The sequence below is a fragment of the Periophthalmus magnuspinnatus genome, chromosome 9, assembly GCF_009829125.3.
Source record: "Periophthalmus magnuspinnatus isolate fPerMag1 chromosome 9, fPerMag1.2.pri, whole genome shotgun sequence".
Lineage (NCBI taxonomy): Eukaryota > Metazoa > Chordata > Actinopteri > Gobiiformes > Gobiidae > Periophthalmus > Periophthalmus magnuspinnatus.
The window spans coordinates 975005-994510 of record NC_047134.1 but is presented as its reverse complement, the minus strand read 5'-3'; the positions used below and the strand labels follow the sequence as shown (position 1 = coordinate 994510).

Here is a 19506-nt window from a genome sequence, read left to right as displayed (position 1 = left end):
AATATGTGATTTAACTTTTTTATTGATTTAACTAAAACTTTTGACTTAGTAGATCATAAAATCCCGTTGAAGCGTCTGAAGCTGATTGGATTTGACAAACGGAAACTAAATTTAAACAAACTGAACCCGGGCAGTTGTAGAAATCACATTTTTAAACTTTAAACAAAGGGGTGCCCCAAGGCTCAATGTCGGGCCCGCTACTTTTTACTATATTATTGGTCATTGGTCGCATCGTCAACTGGACAACAGCTTTAGAGAGAAGTTCACCGCTGGGATATATAAAGTACATATTAACCTTAGTAGTAGCAGTACGGTGACACAGAGGTTAGCACGTTCGTCACAGCGAGGTTCATAGTTCAGTTCTCGCCATGAGTCAGTCTGTTGCCGGACGCTTTGGTTTTCTCATCAACCTAAAACACTGAACAGTAGCCCAGTCATAGCTAAGCTTGTTACTTGAGATCCCCCAGTGACGCCGACGGATGGAACAAAAACGTTAAAAAAAAAAAGCAAACAATGAAACTCTCTATACGACAATAAAAAAAAGTCACTTTAAAAGGCCTGTATCCTATTTTTTTCCATGTGCTTGACCAAAATGTGTCTTTCTCCAAAATAATAAGTAGCTCTTGGGGTCAAAATAAGTTTGCTGTGTACTGTCTGCATCGAATTAGAACACAGTTTATTGTCTGTGGTCATTAGCATGCTAGTTGTTAGCTTTACCGTCATGGTAAAGCTCCAAAAAAACTCCACAGTTGTGTCTGAAAGCTGTGAAAAGTGCTTTTAAACTCATCAGGGTGAGTAATTATGATTATCTGAATGCATAAGGTCAGAGAGGAGTAACTTTGGCCGACGTTTAAAATGAGCTAGTTCTGTTTTTCTTGTTTTTAAGATGGTAAAAATCAGGTACAGCGCCTTCAAGTGGTCAAAGTGTTTTTTTCATCCACACGCACCGCAAACTTTCTCATACTCAAACATGACTTGAGGTATAATAATTGTAATTTGATTTCCTCCCAACGAAGTCCAATAAAAACAGAAACGTACCGCAGCCCGCGTAAAAAACAAACAAACCTCAGACGTGCTAGCTAGCCCCTCTGACCTCAGCGCTAACACTTTTACGTCTGGAGTATCACGTCCAAGAACAACACGTCTGCCCCAACGAGCCCACAGACAACGACGCTAACACGCGCGATGTCTGTGATGCTAGCACTCAGCACGTTAGCTAGATGAGATGTTAGCGCCGAGGCTGTTAGCGCTGAGAGATTTGTGGGAGAGCGGGCGATAAGGTGCTTGTTCTGGCAGCTCCGACACTTTGGGAGGTTTGGGTTTAGTTCAATAAAAGTCTAAAGTGATGTCAGCTTTAAAAACAGACAGCGGATGTGGAGTTATCAGTGAAGTTTGTTTCGTTTTTGTTGTGTTTGGACAAAATATATGGAAACTGTTGTTGGAAAAATGCTAAATAGGAGTGTGCCGTATCAGAAGAGGGTAGTGCGGGGTTAGATTTACACTGGTACATTTACTTTACTGAAGAAATCGTACTTTTCTAGCAGCATACTTGAGTAATATTTGTATTAAAGTAACAGTACGTGTGGTTCCTCTCCTCTCTGTGAATCTAAAGTGACAAAAGTGACGAAATAATCTGAACATTTGTGTTTCCTGCAGCTCATTCAAATATGACTTAGATGAAAAGGAAGCTTAAAAAGTATTAAATTTATTATGTCCTAATGGAAGACGGGGCTGGGATTTAATACGTTTTCTTCTTCTGACTCCTTTTTCAAGCTTAAATACGAACAAATGCGCTTGAAATAGATAAATAAATGAAAGTAAATGAAAAGTTTGTCTTATTTTTGTGCATTATTTAAAGTTTTGTCCTTCAGATTACTTCAAATTGTTACGTAATTTAATATTTAACTTACTTTTCCTTGAGTAATATTACTTTGAAATAACCTTACTATTACTTGAGTATGACTTTTATTTCCCAACAATGAGAAAACTATTGACTAGAGTCTTATAAAGTCTGTGTGATCCTCAGGTCGGATCCAGAGGAAAAAAAAACAGAAGTTAAATCTGTCAAATGGACAAAAAGTCAGATCTGTGTTTGTGAGGAACAGTAACTGGTCATCAGCGAACGAGGGAGAGAAGGAGAGAAAGAGAGAGGGAGAGAGCAAGGGAGAAAGGGAGGGAAGGGAAGGAGAGAGGGAGATGAGGAGAGAGGGAAGGAGAGAGGGGGAAAGGAGAAGGGGATTCAGGAAGAGTGAGTGAGGGTCAGACGAGAGGTAGAAGGAGAGAGAGAGACAGAGGAAGGACTGAAGGGAGGGAAGAAGAGAAAGGGGGTGTAAGTGAAATAGAAAGGGAGGGAGAGAAAGAGACAGAGGAAGAAGGACTGAGGGAGGGAGAGAGATGGGGTAGGAGGAGAGAACGAGAGGGGGAAATGGAGGGAGAGAAAGAGCAGGAGAGAAGGAAAGAGTGGTGAGGATTGAGAGAGAGAAATAGAGATAGTGAGGGAGAGAGGGGGAAGAAGAGAGAAGGAAGAAAGGTGTTGGGAGAGAGGGGGGAAAAGGACAGAGCGTGTGACTGAGAAAAAGAGGGAGAAATGGAGGGAAGGAGTGAGAGTGGAAGAGAGAGACAAAGAGGGAGGCCGGACAGAGGGATAGAGCGAGGAGGACAGAGCGAGGGAGGGAGCAGACGGAGGAGTGACGGACTTCCAGATCATCTCTCGACACGACGCTTTAATCTCACTGTTATTTTTATACGAGGCATAAACGTGTTTCACCTCAGCTTCAGTCACAGCTTCAGTCACGGGTCTGAGAGGAAGAACGGGACGAAAACAAACACTTTTCACTCACACAACTGTTTCTCATTCGTATAAAATAAATATGGCCGTCAGTCTGGAGTTTATAAACAAGAATTATAGATTAGGATTGTCAAAAAAACTAAAAAAAACATGTCAAAAATCTAAAGTTTACTGTCAAAATCAGACTCAGAGAGAGAGGAATGAACCGGGACGTAACGGTTTGTCTACAGTATGACGTTAAACACATGTATCACAACAGAGACAAGCAGTCGACGCCACCTGACGAAGTTACGGGTCAGATCTGTGGAGTGTTAAGCCTGCTCACGGTGATAAAGCGTGTTTTTGAGCAATACAACCACCAGTGATCGGATACACGCAAAATAAACGACTGAAAGTGGGACTAAACACATAAACTCCGCCCCAAATCGCATTTCAAACAGAGCTGCTAAAGTAGGCGGGGCCTGGAGGACTGAAGGGGCAAGTGAGGGGCGGAGTCTGGAGGTGTAAGGAGCAGGTGTGATTGGTCTGACAGGTGTGCACACTTCAGACTCCGCCCCTGCAGCCAGGTGTTTCTGAACACAAACACCTGGCTGTGATCTGGACAGTCCTGTGTGATGTCATGTAGTACTTGAAACTGCAGTGGTCACAGGAGGTAGCGCACACACACACACACACACACACACACTACACAGCCTAATTTGCGCTAAAGTTGTGTAAATGACCATAATATGACGATAATGCTGTTTATATGTACAGTTTAGAAGTGAAAAAGTGGATTTAGCGTTTGGTTTCACTTTAAATGCCATACTGCGGAACATTCCAGGTACAGCGTTACGTTCTAAATCCCCTCACCACACACTTTATACACTTTTCTCACACAGGCGTTAACATTTTCTCACATTTCTCTCTCGTTTAAACTCTCTCAAAGTTCAAACCTTCGTAGGCGTCTTTGTCGTTTCATCATCTCCAGAGCCCTCCAGAGCAGAAAAGCGCCGTAGTGCAGCTTTAAACAGGTCTAGACTCAGGTCCAGAGTGTCCTCAGGCGCTCGTACAGTCCTGCCGCTCTATTCTTAGGTCCGTGTATGTTCTGTATTCCCCTGGTCTGGGTCCAGTGGAGTATTTAAAAGCACATCCCAGAATGGCCCCGTCTCAAAGGGCCGAGTATCGATTCCCTGTACCTGTCCTGCACTTACGGAGAGAGCGATCGTTTGGACGGATTTAAAACGACGCAAAAAGGGGAGGAGAGACGAGACGACGCAAATGAATACAAATACAACAGTTTGGACGTGAGCGGAGTAGTTTTCCTGCTTTAGAACTTCAAAAAACGTAAAAGACTAAATGTTTAAGCACATTTACTTTACATTTTACAGAGCTGAGTATCGCCAAGTACCTCCTTATGCAGTACAATGGTAGTAATGAGTAGTAAAGTACATTTTACAGTGTGTACTTTTTACTTTTACTTCATTATATTCGAGAGCAGATATCTGTTTTGAACTGGACTCAAAAGTAAAAGTATTTTCTTATATTTTTTGTTTGTTTGAGGTTAGTTTTCTAATGTCTGAAGTGTTGTTTTACCTGAAATGTTCCCCAGAATGGCATAAAATCTCCATGGAAACCAGCAGCTGTTTTTATTATAAGTTTAAAACAAGTAAGTGCAAGATAAGTTTCTAGGCACATTATTTCAGTTTGAGACGCGCTGAAGACGCTGAGAGTTAAAGCAAAAAACAAAAATACAAATAAAAACAGCGGGAAAAAACGATTGATTCAGTTGTTTTCGTGAAACAAAATTCAAAGTTCATTGAAGCTTTATTATCTCTGAAAATCTGCGTGAAATACTTTTACGTTTTACTCTTTAAACGTATATTTTTAAACGTGTACTTTAATACTTTTACTAAAGTCGATTTCTTCATTTGATACTTTTACTTGAGTGTGTCTTTGCTCCAGTATTTGTACTTTTACTTAAGTAACAAAAGTACTTCTTCCGCCGATACAGAGTTCACAATACATACATGTATACTGAGCTGATTAACAAAATACTTATACTATAATACATCTACTGCGCTTTAATATCAAAACAAAATTGATTTATGAATAAGTCTTTTGTGAGCGCAGCAGTTTTACCCATAATGCAGCAGTGAGGAGCTCGTCTATTTAAGCAATCAATCATTAGACGGATGTATCGAAACGCGTACTGACGAGAAGTCCATCAGTCCTGCCCTCTACTGGCGACTGTGAGAAGTGAACGACGCTTAAAGAGCCACGGGACGCTAATTAGCCACACGGTAAAACGGTAAACGGTCAGGTGCGGAACAAGTCCACCTAATGACATCATAAGGTAGAACACAGCGTTTCGAGGGAGATGGTATCCACAGTTTCTACTTTAACTTTAGCCGCTACTCACCCTGACTCCAGATTAAGAGGAAATTCTTTTCATTTAAATTAAGAAATAAACAAAATTATTGCTGGACAGTAGGTTAGTTTGAGTAAAATGGCTGGTTTTGGTTAAATCTGCTGGGACAGGGGACAGAGGACTCAAAAAACTGGGACTGTCTCGGGTAAATGTGGACGTCCGGTCACTCTACGTGTGCGCCAACAGCTCAACCACGCCCCCTGTGTCTGGGAGGCGCTAAAACAGGTTTGTAACGCGTATAAAACGTATACACTCTTGAGATCAGCCCTGGACGTGGATGCTCCGTCGTGTCTTTATGTGTTTACAATGAAAAACTCTCCCTTCACGTTCAAATGTGTTTTTCCTGGCTGATTTAGCTGTTTCTTTAAGGCTCTCACAATAAAAGCGGCGCAAATCTTTCACCGTCGCTTTAAGGCCGCGGCGCCGTCAATCTGCGTCTGTTATAAAATCCATTTGAGAGTTTCCTCGTAAAACACGGAGTGAAGGGTGAACGCGGGAGCAGTTCACAGAGGAGGCGCGGATACCGTACGTGCTGACCCATAATGCACCTCTGCGATAATACCATGGCGACGGAGCGACACAAATCAGGCAGCAGCTGTGTCAGAGGTTTGGCTCAGGTTCGACATTCTCTGTTCAGACCAACTCTAAGGCTGCGCAAAACCGAAACAGACGAGCTGAGCGGGTCTTAAAATGAAACAGGTTACGCGGAGCCAACTGTTAGAAGCTTTTACGACGGCGCATTCATCTCGTCGTTGGCTAACGCGGCAGACGCATCAGGTCAAATCCTGCAGCTACGCTAGTCCTGACCGAGACGAGCTCAGATCAGTCTCTACGTTTACATCGAAAACTGCGTAAATAAGTGAACTGTGCGCGTGACGTCACCTACAGCTTCAGCTCCAAATGAAGCTCGTCGAGGCCGGAGCAGGCAAAGCGGCGAATCTGGAGTATCACGAGTATCATAGCAACCAAAGAGCCAATCAGGAGCGAGGGTGTTGAAGGTAACGCCTCACACCGCTGGTTTAGAAACGCTGTCAATCAAACCTGTTGCTAACGCTAACAGGAGCGACCTCGGGGAAAGAAGGACCTGATTTGTCTGTTATCACGGCCAAAATAATTGCGATAAACGATTATGTCACGATAATGATTAAAGTTGCTAACGGTTTAAACATGTTATGGATATGAATCATAATTTTAATCATGTCAGTCAAGTCTTGTTCTTTGTTCTCAGAAAACGACAACGCTTTAGTGGAGAATATTCTGGATGAGCAGGGCCCTCAACTGACATTTGGGGGCCCGGGTCAATCACGTGGGCCCCCTCTAATACAAATGAATAGAAAAAGGCTCCAATTCGGGGCCCCTTTGTCCCCCCTGAAGACTCCCCTGTGCATAAGTAGTTTTTTCCGCACATTCTGTTGACATAACGGTGATTATCTTTGATGGTGATTAACACGATTCTCATATTTTCTGGTCTATAAGTCGCACTTTTTTTCACAGTTTGTCGACTTATTCTCAGATGTGATTCGAATATGGAATAAATGTTTTTTTCTTCAATATTATGCATTTTTTTGGCTGGTGCGACTTATACTCCAGAGCGACGTATACTCAAGAAAATACAATATATAAAACTCCCCATGAACAATTATTGTCACCCCTTTTTATCATGAAAAACAAAATATATCATTATTTATTGTCCCATCCCTACACAATCGTGAAATAAAAACACCAGGATCACGTAGAGCGGGTTTTCCAATGTAAAGTGAACTGGAGTCGATGGAGATGTACACGCGCTCATGCTAGCAGATTAGCCATGTCCATTTATATAACAGTCAAATTCTCTACGGGGACAATAAAGTGCTGCTTAAACTTAAATATGTGTGATTTTCAGACTGCAGAAAGAGAAAGACGGTATTTACAAAGTTCTGTTTAACTTAGAGTGACCAAAACTGGGACACACCAGGATTTAAAAAAAAAAAAAAATTTGTAACATCGTCCATTTTTGCCGCTCGTGTGGGTCAGTATATGATCTGAGCGTCTTTTTTTTTCGCCTTACGCTCATTTACAAGCTCAGTGTTCTGTATTTTATCTCAACAAATGACAATATATTCTCTTTTTTGCTGTTGGCAGGCGTAAAATTGGTCAAAAACAGGAACATTTTGTGTTTAAAACTGCGATAAATCACCGGTTTTGGATAAATCTGCTGGGACAGGAAACGCAGGGCTCAAAAGTGGGACTGTCCCGGGTTTGGACGCTCGGTATAAACACAATTATGAAAAGAACTTCAAAAGAACATCATCCATTTTTGTTACTCTTGTGGGTCAGTATATGATCTGAGGGTCTTTTATGTCATTTACAAGCTCAATTTTCTATATTTTAGCTCAAAAAATGACAATATATTCTTTTTTTTTATGTTGGCAAGTGTAAAATTGGTAAAAAAAAAATTGGAACATCTGCAAAATTTCTTGTTTAAAACTGCGATAAATCACTAGTTTTGGATGAATCTGCTGGGACAGGAGACTCAGTGCTCAAAAGTGGGACTGTCCCGGGTAAATGGGGACGCCCGGTCACCCTCGTCTAACTCGTGTGAAAGCCAAACGTCGCAGGCGTCCGCGCGGTCGGTGACGTATGGGTTTGGTGCTGAATAAAGACAAGAGTAAGTACTGAAAGTAAAGTGTTGTGCCGGTGCTGAGGGGGAGGTATGGTCAGAATGAGGCGTCCTGTTGAGTGACTGCATTTACGCAGATACAGCTGTCGCACATGCTACGCTACGCTACGCTATGCTAACGATCTCAAACATGCATATGGCCTGTCCGCACTTCATTCTTCTGCAGTTAAAGAAAATGTGAAATAGAGACGCAAAACAATCCCAAAACATGTCCAGAACACACAACTAAACTGTTTCCCCAAGGTTGGAAATATAACAAAAACTGCATTAAAGCAACACCACGTAACTTTCAAGAGGTGGTTTCATGGAAATCAAAAGTTTAAACGATACTTTGGAACATTCTCCATGGAGATCGATGACGTGTTATCCCGTACTGTGGAAAACTGCAGCCAAAAGAACAACACTGATGGAAAAAAAAAAAAAAAAAGCAGGAAGAGGAGCTGATCCAGGCCGAATCAGAGTCGGGTTTGTGGAGATGCAAGCCCACTCACAGTAAGAACACATGTTTTTTCTGTGTTTTTCAGTGAAATTTAAACACCAACTTGTCATTTCTTGGCTTAAACATTACAAACTAGGCGCGTTATGCAAGTTTTCTAGGCTAAGAAATGTTGTTTTACCTGAAATCTTCCACAGAACATAAAATCTCCATGGAAACCAGCAGTTGGCAGCACCAAACCAAGAATTTTTCATGACAATCAGACAGTCAGCAAGTTTAAAAAAGACACGATTGCAAAATAAGTTTCCAGGCAAAGCATCTGAAACACACATCTGCACGAGACAAGCAGCTGGTGGACCCGAAAGGTTACACAGTGCGGCTTTAAAATTTCCATGAACCCATTTACAGTCAGTATGATCGGTATTGATGTAGTCATTCTTACCATCGTAATCTCTCGTCGTCCAGATAGAGTTTGCCCTCCAAACACTGTATCCAGGCACAAACACATAAGAACACGCTGCGGTAAACCTCACATGGCTTTGGTTAGCGGAGCGAACGGCAAACATGGCAACCCCCAGCTGCCCGCGGGGGACCTGGCAACCGTCCATCACGCTTTTAAAGATCATATAACATGTAAAACCGATTATTTTAGCTTCTAACCACGTTCTAATACAGGTCTCTCATCAAAAACACACACACGGAGGTACGTTTCAGTCGTTTCAGTCGTTTGTTCGCACGAGTTTGAGCGATCCAGCCCGGGTGCCTCTTCAGAGCGCGGTCGAACACGCAGCTAACCGACGTCGACGCTAAAGGAACACTACGGAACATGCTTTTACGGTTTAAAACAGTTACTGAACCTGTCCAGAGTCTTCACCTGCAGACAGAGACACACAGAAGTATTTATTATTCTCCGCATCTGGACAGACCGCACGTGAAAGCTCCAAACCTCCAGAATTAGCGCCGCATCCATCGCGTCTAACGTTTTTTTTTTTTGCAATTAACGAAGAAATCAGCGTTAGACGTGTCATCAGTAAAAGATATTTGCTTTGGACATGTTTACCTTGTATCTGGGGACACCGTTAGGTCATGTTTATGGAATTTTAAATCAAAATCTTGCATATAGCTCCTTTAACAGCTGCTAGCTTCTATATTTAGCCTGATTAAAAGAGCTTCCCGTTTCAGTGCAGCTGTCGTCGGGCTCTCTTTTGATCTTTTTATAAATAACGTGACCTCAGATACGATTGTTTTCTATAGATACAGAGTTAGAACTGAAATTATGTAACGAGGAGCTGCACCGTCTCTGTGTAGAAGACCTCAGATTAGTTTTCTCCGGGATCTAAAACACTCTAACACTTCTCAGATACTTTATAAAGACGTGATTCCGGTCACCGCTGAAACTCCTCGAGTCCAGACGTGCGTGATTGACAGGTGGAGCAGCCAATGAGGGAGCCACGTGGTCCGTCTGTATCAAAACAAATATGTCTGCTTCATATCCTCCTGAGACCCGAGCTTTAATCAAATAAAATAATAAAAAAATAAGTAAATAAAATAAAAAAAATACAAAAAAATAATAATAAAAACAAATAAAAAAATTTAAATAATTAAATAAAAATAAACAAAATAAATAAATATTCTAAACTCTTAGAAATATTCAAAATTGAACATGTTCTTGTTGCTGTTCTTCTAAAAATTTGCAACAATCCAAAATGTGTTGTCCACAGATGAGGACACCGGGTCTCAGGAGGATGTAAATGGACGTGGCTAACATGCTAGCATATGCATTCCAAAACAGGAAGTGGTCAGATCATGGGCGCACTTCCAGCTCCATCGAATCTGACTTCAATTCACTTTCTATAGAAAAACGGTTCCTATTAACCCGCTCTACGTGATCCTGGGGGACATTTTATATAATTGTGTTTATATCGCCAGAATGGGCACAAAAAAAAAGCTACTTATTCACAAGGGGGGGACAAAGGGGCCCAGAATTGGAGCCTCTTCCTATTAATGTGAGACTTATTGCCCTGGGCCCCCAAATGTCAGTGGACGGCCCTGCTCATGTAGAATATTCTGCTATGGATATCTGCACATCACACTGGCACGCAGCACTTTTATTTATTTATTTATTTAAATTTGTGCTAAAATGACTATGTGATGCTGCCAAATCTTACAAGTTCCACTGAGAATGAAGCGCGTACGTCACAGTGGGCGTGTCACAGTGGGCGTGTCACAGTGGGCGTGTCCAGGTGGAGGTAAAAAAACGTGGGGTTGATCGGCAAAATGGCGTTTTGAATAACAGAGAATAAAGATCACTCCACCATGAATCGCTCCAAATAAAACTTCAAGATGGTAAATGAGAAGGAAACAACTGTAACGTGATTAAAAGCGCCGAAAATTTAGCTGAATCCCGTATTTTCTGGAGGATAAGTTGTACTGGAATATACGTCACTCTGGAGTATAAGTCGTACCTGGAGTATAAGTCGTACCAGAATATACGTCGCTCCAGAGTATAAGTCGTACCCGGAGTATAAGTCGTACCCAGAGTATAAGTCGTACCCGGCGTATAAGTCGCTCCAGAGTATAAGTCGTACCTGGAGTATAAGTCGTACCCGGAGTATAAGTCGTACCCAGAGTATAAGTCGTACCCAGAGTATAAGTCGTACCAGAGTATACGTCGCTCTGGAGTATAAATCACACCGGAGTATAAGTCGTACCGGAATATACGTCGCTCCAGAGTATAAGTCGTACCCGGAGTATAAGTCGTACCAGAATATACGTCGCTCTGGAGTATAAGTCCCACCAGCCAAAAAATACATAATGATGAAGAAAAAAACATATATTTCACATATAAATCACATCTGAGTATAAGTCTCACCCCTGAAAGCGTTTGATTTATAGTATAGAAAAGTAGGTCTGATTTAAAGTCCATGTGGTGCCAACTCCAGCCATTTATTTGTGCGTAACGTGCGTACGAACATGTGCAAACCAGAGCAGCACAACAACAGGAGCTTTTGTGCAGGAAAAAACCTTAAAGTGCCAAATCTTGATCACGCGTTCGCTAATGCTAACACGAAAACATGCACCGCGCCTTTTATGTGCCGCCAACTCCCAAGCTACGACACCGAAATGTCGGGAAAAGCGAGGGACCGTCACGAGAAAGGCTCAAACGGGGCGAGCGGAGCCAAGAACAGACGAGAGACGCAGGGCCGGACGTGACCAGAGGTGCAGCCGGAGGAAGAGACGACGGAGGGATTTGAACGACAATATGAGGCAGATGTGTGTGGAAGAATCACAACAAACGCACAATGACGAGGTGAAGCTAACAACACAGGCCCATTGTGTTAGCGGCATCGTCGTATGTACGTTAATATAGGCACAATACTAAAATGTCTCCACTTTCATACTCAATATTGATACCGATACCACGACGATTATAAAAAAAAACAAAATAAAAAACACTTTCTTTAGACAATAGAATGTTATTTTCAACATTACATAATTATACTTTAGCTTTACTGTGTGTTATATCTGTGCTGTCCCTCAGTGTCTGGTTTAGTCCTGGTTTAGACCTGGTTTAGACCTGGTTTAGTCCTGGTTTAGTCCTGGTTTAGTCCATGTTTAGTCCTGCTTTAGTCCTGATTTAGTCCTGGTTTAGTCCATGTTTGGTCCTGCTTTAGTCCTCCTTTAGTCCTGGTTTAGTCCTGGTTTAGTCCTGGTTTAGTCCATGTTTGGTCCTGGTTTAAGTCCTCCTTTAGTCCTGTTTTAGTCCTGGTTTAGTCCTGGTTTACTCCTGGTTTAGTCCATGTTTGCTCCTGCTTTAGTCCTGGTTTAGTCCTGGTTTGGTCCTGGTTTAGTCCTGCTTTAGTCCTGTTTTAGTCCATGTTTGCTCCTGGTTTAGTCCATGTTTGGTCCTGGTTCGGTCCTGGTTTAGTCCTGCTTTAGTCCTGGTTTGGTCCTGACTTGGTCCTGGTTTAGTCCTGGTTTGGTCCTGACTTAGTCCTGGTTTGGTCCTGGTTTAGTCCTGGTTTGGTCCTGGTTTAGTCCTGCTTTAGTCCTGTTTTAGTCCATGTTTGCTCCTGGTTTAGTCCATGTTTGGTCCTGGTTCGGTCCTGGTTTAGTCCTGGTTTGGTCCTGACTTGGTCCTGGTTTAGTCCTGGTTTGGTCCTGACTTAGTCCTGGTTTGGTCCTGGTTTAGTCCTGGTTTGGTCCTGGTTTAGTCCTGCTTTAGTCCTGTTTTAGTCCATGTTTGCTCCTGGTTTAGTCCATGTTTGGTCCTGGTTCGGTCCTGGTTTAGTCCTGCTTTAGTCCTGGTTTGGTCCTGACTTGGTCCTGGTTTAGTCCTGGTTTGGTCCTGACTTAGTCCTGGTTTGGTCCTGGTTTAGTCCTGGTTTGGTCCTGGTTTAGTCCTGCTTTAGTCCTGTTTTAGTCCATGTTTGCTCCTGGTTTAGTCCATGTTTGGTCCTGGTTCGGTCCTGGTTTAGTCCTGCTTTAGTCCTGGTTTGGTCCTGACTTGGTCCTGGTTTAGTCCTGGTTTGGTCCTGACTTAGTCCTGGTTTGGTCCTGGTTTAGTCCTGGTTTGGTCCTGGTTTAGTCCTGCTTTAGTCCTGTTTTAGTCCATGTTTGCTCCTGGTTTAGTCCATGTTTGGTCCTGGTTCGGTCCTGGTTTAGTCCTGGTTTAGTCCTGGTTTGGTCCTGACTTGGTCCTGGTTTAGTCCTGGTTTGGTCCTGACTTAGTCCTGGTTTGGTCCTGGTTTAGTCCTGGTTTGGTCCTGGTTTAGTCCTGCTTTAGTCCTGTTTTAGTCCATGTTTGCTCCTGGTTTAGTCCATGTTTGGTCCTGGTTCGGTCCTGGTTTAGTCCTGCTTTAGTCCTGGTTTGGTCCTGACTTGGTCCTGGTTTAGTCCTGGTTTGGTCCTGACTTAGTCCTGGTTTGGTCCTGGTTTAGTCCTGGTTTGGTCCTGGTTTAGTCCTGCTTTAGTCCTGTTTTAGTCCATGTTTGCTCCTGGTTTAGTCCATGTTTGGTCCTGGTTCGGTCCTGGTTTAGTCCTGCTTTAGTCCTGGTTTGGTCCTGACTTGGTCCTGGTTTAGTCCTGGTTTGGTCCTGACTTAGTCCTGGTTTGGTCCTGGTTTAGTCCTGGTTTGGTCCTGGTTTAGTCCTGCTTTAGTCCTGTTTTAGTCCATGTTTGCTCCTGGTTTAGTCCATGTTTGGTCCTGGTTCGGTCCTGGTTTAGTCCTGCTTTAGTCCTGGTTTGGTCCTGACTTGGTCCTGGTTTAGTCCTGGTTTGGTCCTGACTTAGTCCTGGTTTGGTCCTGGTTTAGTCCTGGTTTGGTCCTGGTTTAGTCCTGCTTTAGTCCTGTTTTAGTCCATGTTTGCTCCTGGTTTAGTCCTGGTTTGGTCCTTGTTCGGTCCTGGTTTAGTCCTCCTTTAGTCCTGGTTTAGTCCTGGTTTAGTCCATGTTTAGTCCATGTTTGGTCCTGGTTTAGTCCCGCTTTAGTCCATGTTTGGTCCTGGTTTAGTCCATGTTTAGACCTGGTTTAGTCCATGTTTAGTCCTGGTTTAGTCCTGGTTTGTGTGTATATTCTTGTTTTACTCTGGATAAGTGTTTGATTTGTATGTATTTATTTATATCCTGTAACATAATAATCCTGTTTGTTCTTTGTCTAAACCTGATGTTTCCTCTGACACAGTCTGGTCTTTGAGGTTCAAAGCTTCACTTTTTGAAGATGGTGCAAATAAAATGTGACTTTTGTCTGTTTGTGGTGACGGAGACGACGTCGAGCTTTGGGCCAGTGTGTGTTTCAGGTAGACCGGCCCAGTATTTACAGAGACATGAGCCATAAACCAGGTCAAAGGTCACACATGTGTAGGTCAAAGGTCACACATGTGTATCAGTTACACAACAACCTCCACCTCAGCACAAAATCTACAACCACCGTCTTCACTTCACCCAGAAAAAATACACACAATTAATACAACAAGGTCCAAGCAGAGTGTGTGACAGGGGCCAGTGCAGAGAAGGGCCCCTCACACAGTGTGTACAGGGGGCCCCTCACACGGTGTGTACAGGGGGACCTCACACGGTGTGTACAGGGGGCCCCTCACACAGTGTGTACAGGGGGACCTCACACGGTGTGTACAGGGGCCCTCACACGGTGTGTACAGGGGGCCCTCACACGGTGTCTACAGGGGGCCCCTCACACGGTATGTACAGGGGGCCCCTCATACAGTGTGTACAGGGGGCCCCTCACACAGTGTGTACAGGGGGCCCCCCACACAGTGTGTACAGGGGGCCCCCCACACAGTGTGTACAGGGGGGCCCTCACACAGTGTGTACAGGGGGCCCCCCACACAGTGTGTACAGGGGGGCCCCCACACAGTGTGTACAGGGGGCCCCCCACACAGTATGTCAGGAGGGGCCCATCATGAGGATTTGTACCCAGGACCCAGAATGTGCTGCTACACCCCTGGGCCCAAGGTGTAACAGAGATAATAAAAACATCATGTGTATGTGCGTCTGTGTGCGTCTGTGTGCGTCTGTTTTGTGTCTGTGTGCGTCTGTTTTGTGTCTGTGTGCATCTGTTGTTGTGTCTGTTGTTGTGTCTGTTGTGTGTCTGTTGTGCATCTGTGTGCGTCTGTTGTGCGTCTGTTGTGCGTCTGTTGTGTGTCTGTGTGCGTCTGTGTGCGTCTGTGTGCGTCTGTGTGCGTCTGTGTGCGTCTGTTGTGCGTCTGTGTGTGTCTGTGTGCGTCTGTTGTGCGTCTGTGTGCGTCTGTTGTGTGTCTGTGTGCGTCTGTTGTGTGTCTGTGTGTGTCTGTTGTGTGTCTGTTGTGCGTCTGTGTGCGTCTCTCACCCTGGAGATGGCGAGGGGCATGTTGAAGTCCTTTCCGCCCTGCAGTCTGAAGCCCCAGGGGGCGGGGCCGGTCAGGGTCACGCTGTACTGGCTCATGGTGCTCGGGGCTGGGGTGAGCTGGAGCGTCTGGAGGAGGTGGAGGAGCGTTCAGTGGGAGGAGCGTTCAGTGGGAGGAGGTGCAGGTGGAGGATCAGGGCAGGTCTGAGGAGAGAAAGTGGCGATTAAAGGCCTTATACGTGACTTTTCTGTTTAAGCACAGATATGTTCTCTGAGCAGCTCTTGAGCTCAAAAGAATCTGCTGCTGTGTTTCGTTTTATTGTTTGATCATCAGGCAGTGCGTGTTAGCATGCTAGTTATTGTTAGCTTTAGCGTCACAGCACAAATCCACACTGGTCTCTGAGAGTTGGTAAAAGCTCTGGACGACTGCAAACCCTTTAAAATGAGCTCCTTCTGTTTTTCACGTTTTTGAAGAGGTTTTATCTAAAATATTTGAATTTTCGATCTCGTTTTTTAACCTGCAGAGACTCAAATAAAGGCAGTATCAGGGGCCCCAAGCTGAATGTGTCTCTGGGGCCCCCTCCTCTCAGGGGCCCCAAGCTGAATGTGTCTCTGGGGACCCCTCCTCTCAGGGGCCCTGGGCTGTGTCTCTGGGGCCCCTCCTGGCTCAGCTGTTGGTGATTCACATTTGACACATTCTGACTCTCGTCACTTTGACCAGTTGAATTTGTGTTTATCTGAACAACATCAGACTGAAAACATCCAGAACGACACAACTACAACAACACAACAACAACACAACAACAACATACAAACAAACATAAGAACGACACAAACACATAAGAACAACACAAGGGTCAAGATTTTTATAATTCTAGATGTTTTTTCTTCATTTCTGTTGTATTTTAATGTGTTCAGTCGCGTGCTCAGTCGCGTGTTCAGTCGTGTGCTCAGTCATGTGTTCAATTGTGCTCAGTCGTGTGCTCAGTCGTGTCTTCAGTCGTGTCTTCAGTCGTGTGCTCAGTCGTGTGCTCAGTCGTGCGTTCAGTCGTGTGTGTTCAGTCGTGTGCTCAGTCACGTGTTCAGTTGTGCGCTCGGTCGTGCGCTCGGTCGTGCGCTCGGTCGTGTGTTCAGTTGTGTGTTCAGTTGTGTGTTCAGTTGTGTGTTCTTTTACATTTTGTCGGGTCCTTGCTCTGGTGTAAACACAGAGCTGCTCTCACCTCTACATTTTAAACAAATGTAATAGTTTTAGAGGATATTTATACTGTAAACACACACACCCTGTGTCCAATAAAACTTTATATATGATCTTATTTTCAGTATTCAGGCTCTTGGGGGCCCCCTGGTGGCCTCGGGGCCCTCAGCAGCTGCTCAGTCTGTTTATAGTCTGGCCCTGGTGAGAGGATAATGAAACACACACAGTTATGAACAGTGGAAGTAACTTTAACTGCTGTTACTTCATCTGTGTGAGCTCAGGAGGGAACTGAACCGGCAACTCTCTCATTCACGGACTAGAGTTTATCTCACTTCACCTGCCACAAAACAAGCCACTAAAAAGCATCATTATGTAACACAGCTGCACGATCGCACTAGTGTTTTAATAATCAGATTTAAATTCAAAATAATACATTTAATTTAAGTATTATGAATTACAAATGTTAGTTACAACATCAAATTATAAACAAAATAATCATTCCTCACAGACGCACCATCCAAAGTTAAAAAAAAAAACCTGAAATTTTACTTTGGAAATGCAAAAACAAAAGATGAGAGGAGCTTTAAATCTGCCACAAACTGGAAATGTCAGAAGAAGAACAGCAGCTACAGATTACAAATAATCCAAAAATGCAACGCAAATGAGGAATAAAAATGGGCATGAAAAGAGAAAATAAAATTAAAAATAAAAAATAAATAAATGAAATTTCTATATTAAAAATGCTCGGTAAATAAGGATTAAAAATGCACATGAAAAGAGAAAATAAAAAGAAAAAAAAATTCTATACTAAAAATGCTAGAAAAACAAAGATTCAAAATAGGCATGAAAAGAGAAAATAAAAATAAAAATAAAATACAAAATAAAAAATACAAATAAATAAATAAATAAATAAATAAACTGAAATTTCTACACTACAAATGTAAGGTAAATAAAGATTAAAAATAGGCCTGAAAAGATCAATTAAAAATAAAATAAAATATAAAAAATAAATAAATAATAATAAATAAAAAAAATAAATTCTGTGCTAAAAATGCTAGGTAAATAAGGATTAAAAATAGGCCTGACAAGAGAAAAAAAATAAATAAATAAAAAAAACAAAAACATAAAACCTTCAAATTTCTAGACTAAATAGTGTCAAATAATAAAACGTAACTACAAGCTCTGCACTTCACATGACTAAGGTTCTGCACAGTTTATACACAACATTAAAAACCAGGTTAAACCAAAACAAGTAAAAAAAATAAAATAAATGTATATACTGTAGATTAAGGAGCATAAAACAGTCCATAACGAGCACACATCCCGAGTATTTCAGATAAAACTGTACCTCTCCAATGACAAATCCAGATTATTTACAGTGACTCTTAGACAATGTAATCCCCCGACTCCCCAATCCAGTCCTGGTCCTGTCCAAAAAGCCCAACGTGTGTGAGAGCGGCGGGCAACGAGGGAGGGCTCTTATACGAGGGAGGAGAGAGAGAGAGGTGGAGGAGGGGAAAACAGAGGGAGAGGAGGAGGAAGAGGAGGAGGAGGAGGAGAGACAGGGGGCAGTGAAATGATATGTGCGCGGAGGGGAGGGGCGACGGACGGGGGCATTAAAGGGAGTGTGGGAGCCGACACGGTAACAAGAGCGAGAGGCTAACGCTAGGCTAATCTTTCATCGTGATTATTTTGGGAACATGGGCTCAGAGATAGTTCAGGCTAACTCGGGCTATAGTTAAAGCCGCGCTCTGTCTTATTTTTACTGTCATTTTTACAGCGTTCATTTTTAAACGGTTTGCGCTCGTCCAAAGTTAAACCTCACTGACCTTATGCGTTCAGAGCATCCTCGTTATAGTCGTCGGTTTTATTTTTTGCAAGTATTCTCTATGTTTTTGTCTGTAAAACCCCTCACCACACACTTTATACACTTTTCTCACACATTTTCGCACATTTCTCTCTTGTTTAAACTCTCTCGAAGTTCAAACCGGACGCAGAACGCAACGCACGCTCAGACGCTGTAAGAAAAAAGCACAAAAAAATCTGCAGAAAAAGGTGAACCGCGACATAGCGATGGACAGTGTACAGCCAGTTTTGCTCAAATACATGAGGTAAAATGGGTACAGGTTCTTTAACCTCCTGAGACCTGGTGTCCTCATCTGTGGACAACACATTTTGAGTTGTTTAGGCCACAGTGCAAATTTTTTAGAAGAACAGCAACAAGAACATGTTCAATTTTGAATTTTTCTAGGAGTTTAGAATTTTTATTTTTATTTATTTTTATTTGATTTGATTTTTAAAAATTATTATTTATTTGATTTGATTTTTTAAATTGTTTTTATTTATTTTTTTATTTTATTTTACTTAATTTATTTATTTTTATTTGATTTTATATTTTTGTGTTTTTATTAGTTTTATTATTTTTTATTGTATTTAAATTTATTTATCTTATTTTATTTATTTATTTTTATTTGATTTTATATTTTTGTATTTTTATTTCTTTTATTATTTTTTTATTGTTATTGTCATTTTGCTTTTTACAATATATGTGTTCAACCACTTAATAGTTTTTGCAAATAAAGTCCTGCAAGAGCTCGGGTCTCAGGAGGTTAAAGTCCAAAAAAAAAGGTTGGAGGAGGTAAAAATGGTAGTAAAACTGTACTTAAAGTGTAGATTTCAGCACAAATTAACCTTAAATCACATATATTTTCGTTGTCTGATAGAAGATTAGCTGACAAAAGCTACGAATACTTTGAATGTTTGTGAAGATCCCAGTGTGTCTGTGCGTTCTGTGCTGGTTTTCCTCCTCTCGTCTGAGCCTGGAGCTGGGAGGAGACTCTGGCCCCACCCACTCCTCACCTGCAGCCCATCTGCCTCCACCTGCGGAGTACAAAGTGACCAAAGCTCCTCCGTGATCCCGTTTCTTGGACCCTCCTTGCACCTCAGCCTCCGATCCAGCTCTTTACTCCCTGCTCCTCTGACCAGCATCACATCGTCTTGTTTGGACTGTATTTTCTGGACTACAAGTTGCATTTTTTAATTTCCTTTCATAGTTTGTCCAGGGGTGCGACTTATATGTGGAGTATAAGTCACATCTGAGTGTATAATTTTACATCTTTGTTACGTTCACACTGACAACCGTGTTTTTTTTTCTTCATTATTCTGCTTTTTTTT

At 42.5% G+C, this 19506-nt stretch overlaps 1 protein-coding gene across 1 annotated transcript in view; it reads right to left on the bottom strand.

The window, feature by feature from the left end:
- Positions 1-17769, bottom strand: part of pdlim5a (PDZ and LIM domain 5a) — a 112787-nt gene extending 95018 nt beyond the window's left edge. The window contains 2 exon segments of the mRNA XM_033973396.2: positions 15141-15341; positions 17681-17769. Coding sequence (XP_033829287.2) covers positions 15141-15236 — 96 coding nt within the window. The 5' untranslated portion in view covers positions 15237-15341; positions 17681-17769.
- Between the last annotated feature and the right edge of the window lie 1737 nt (positions 17770-19506).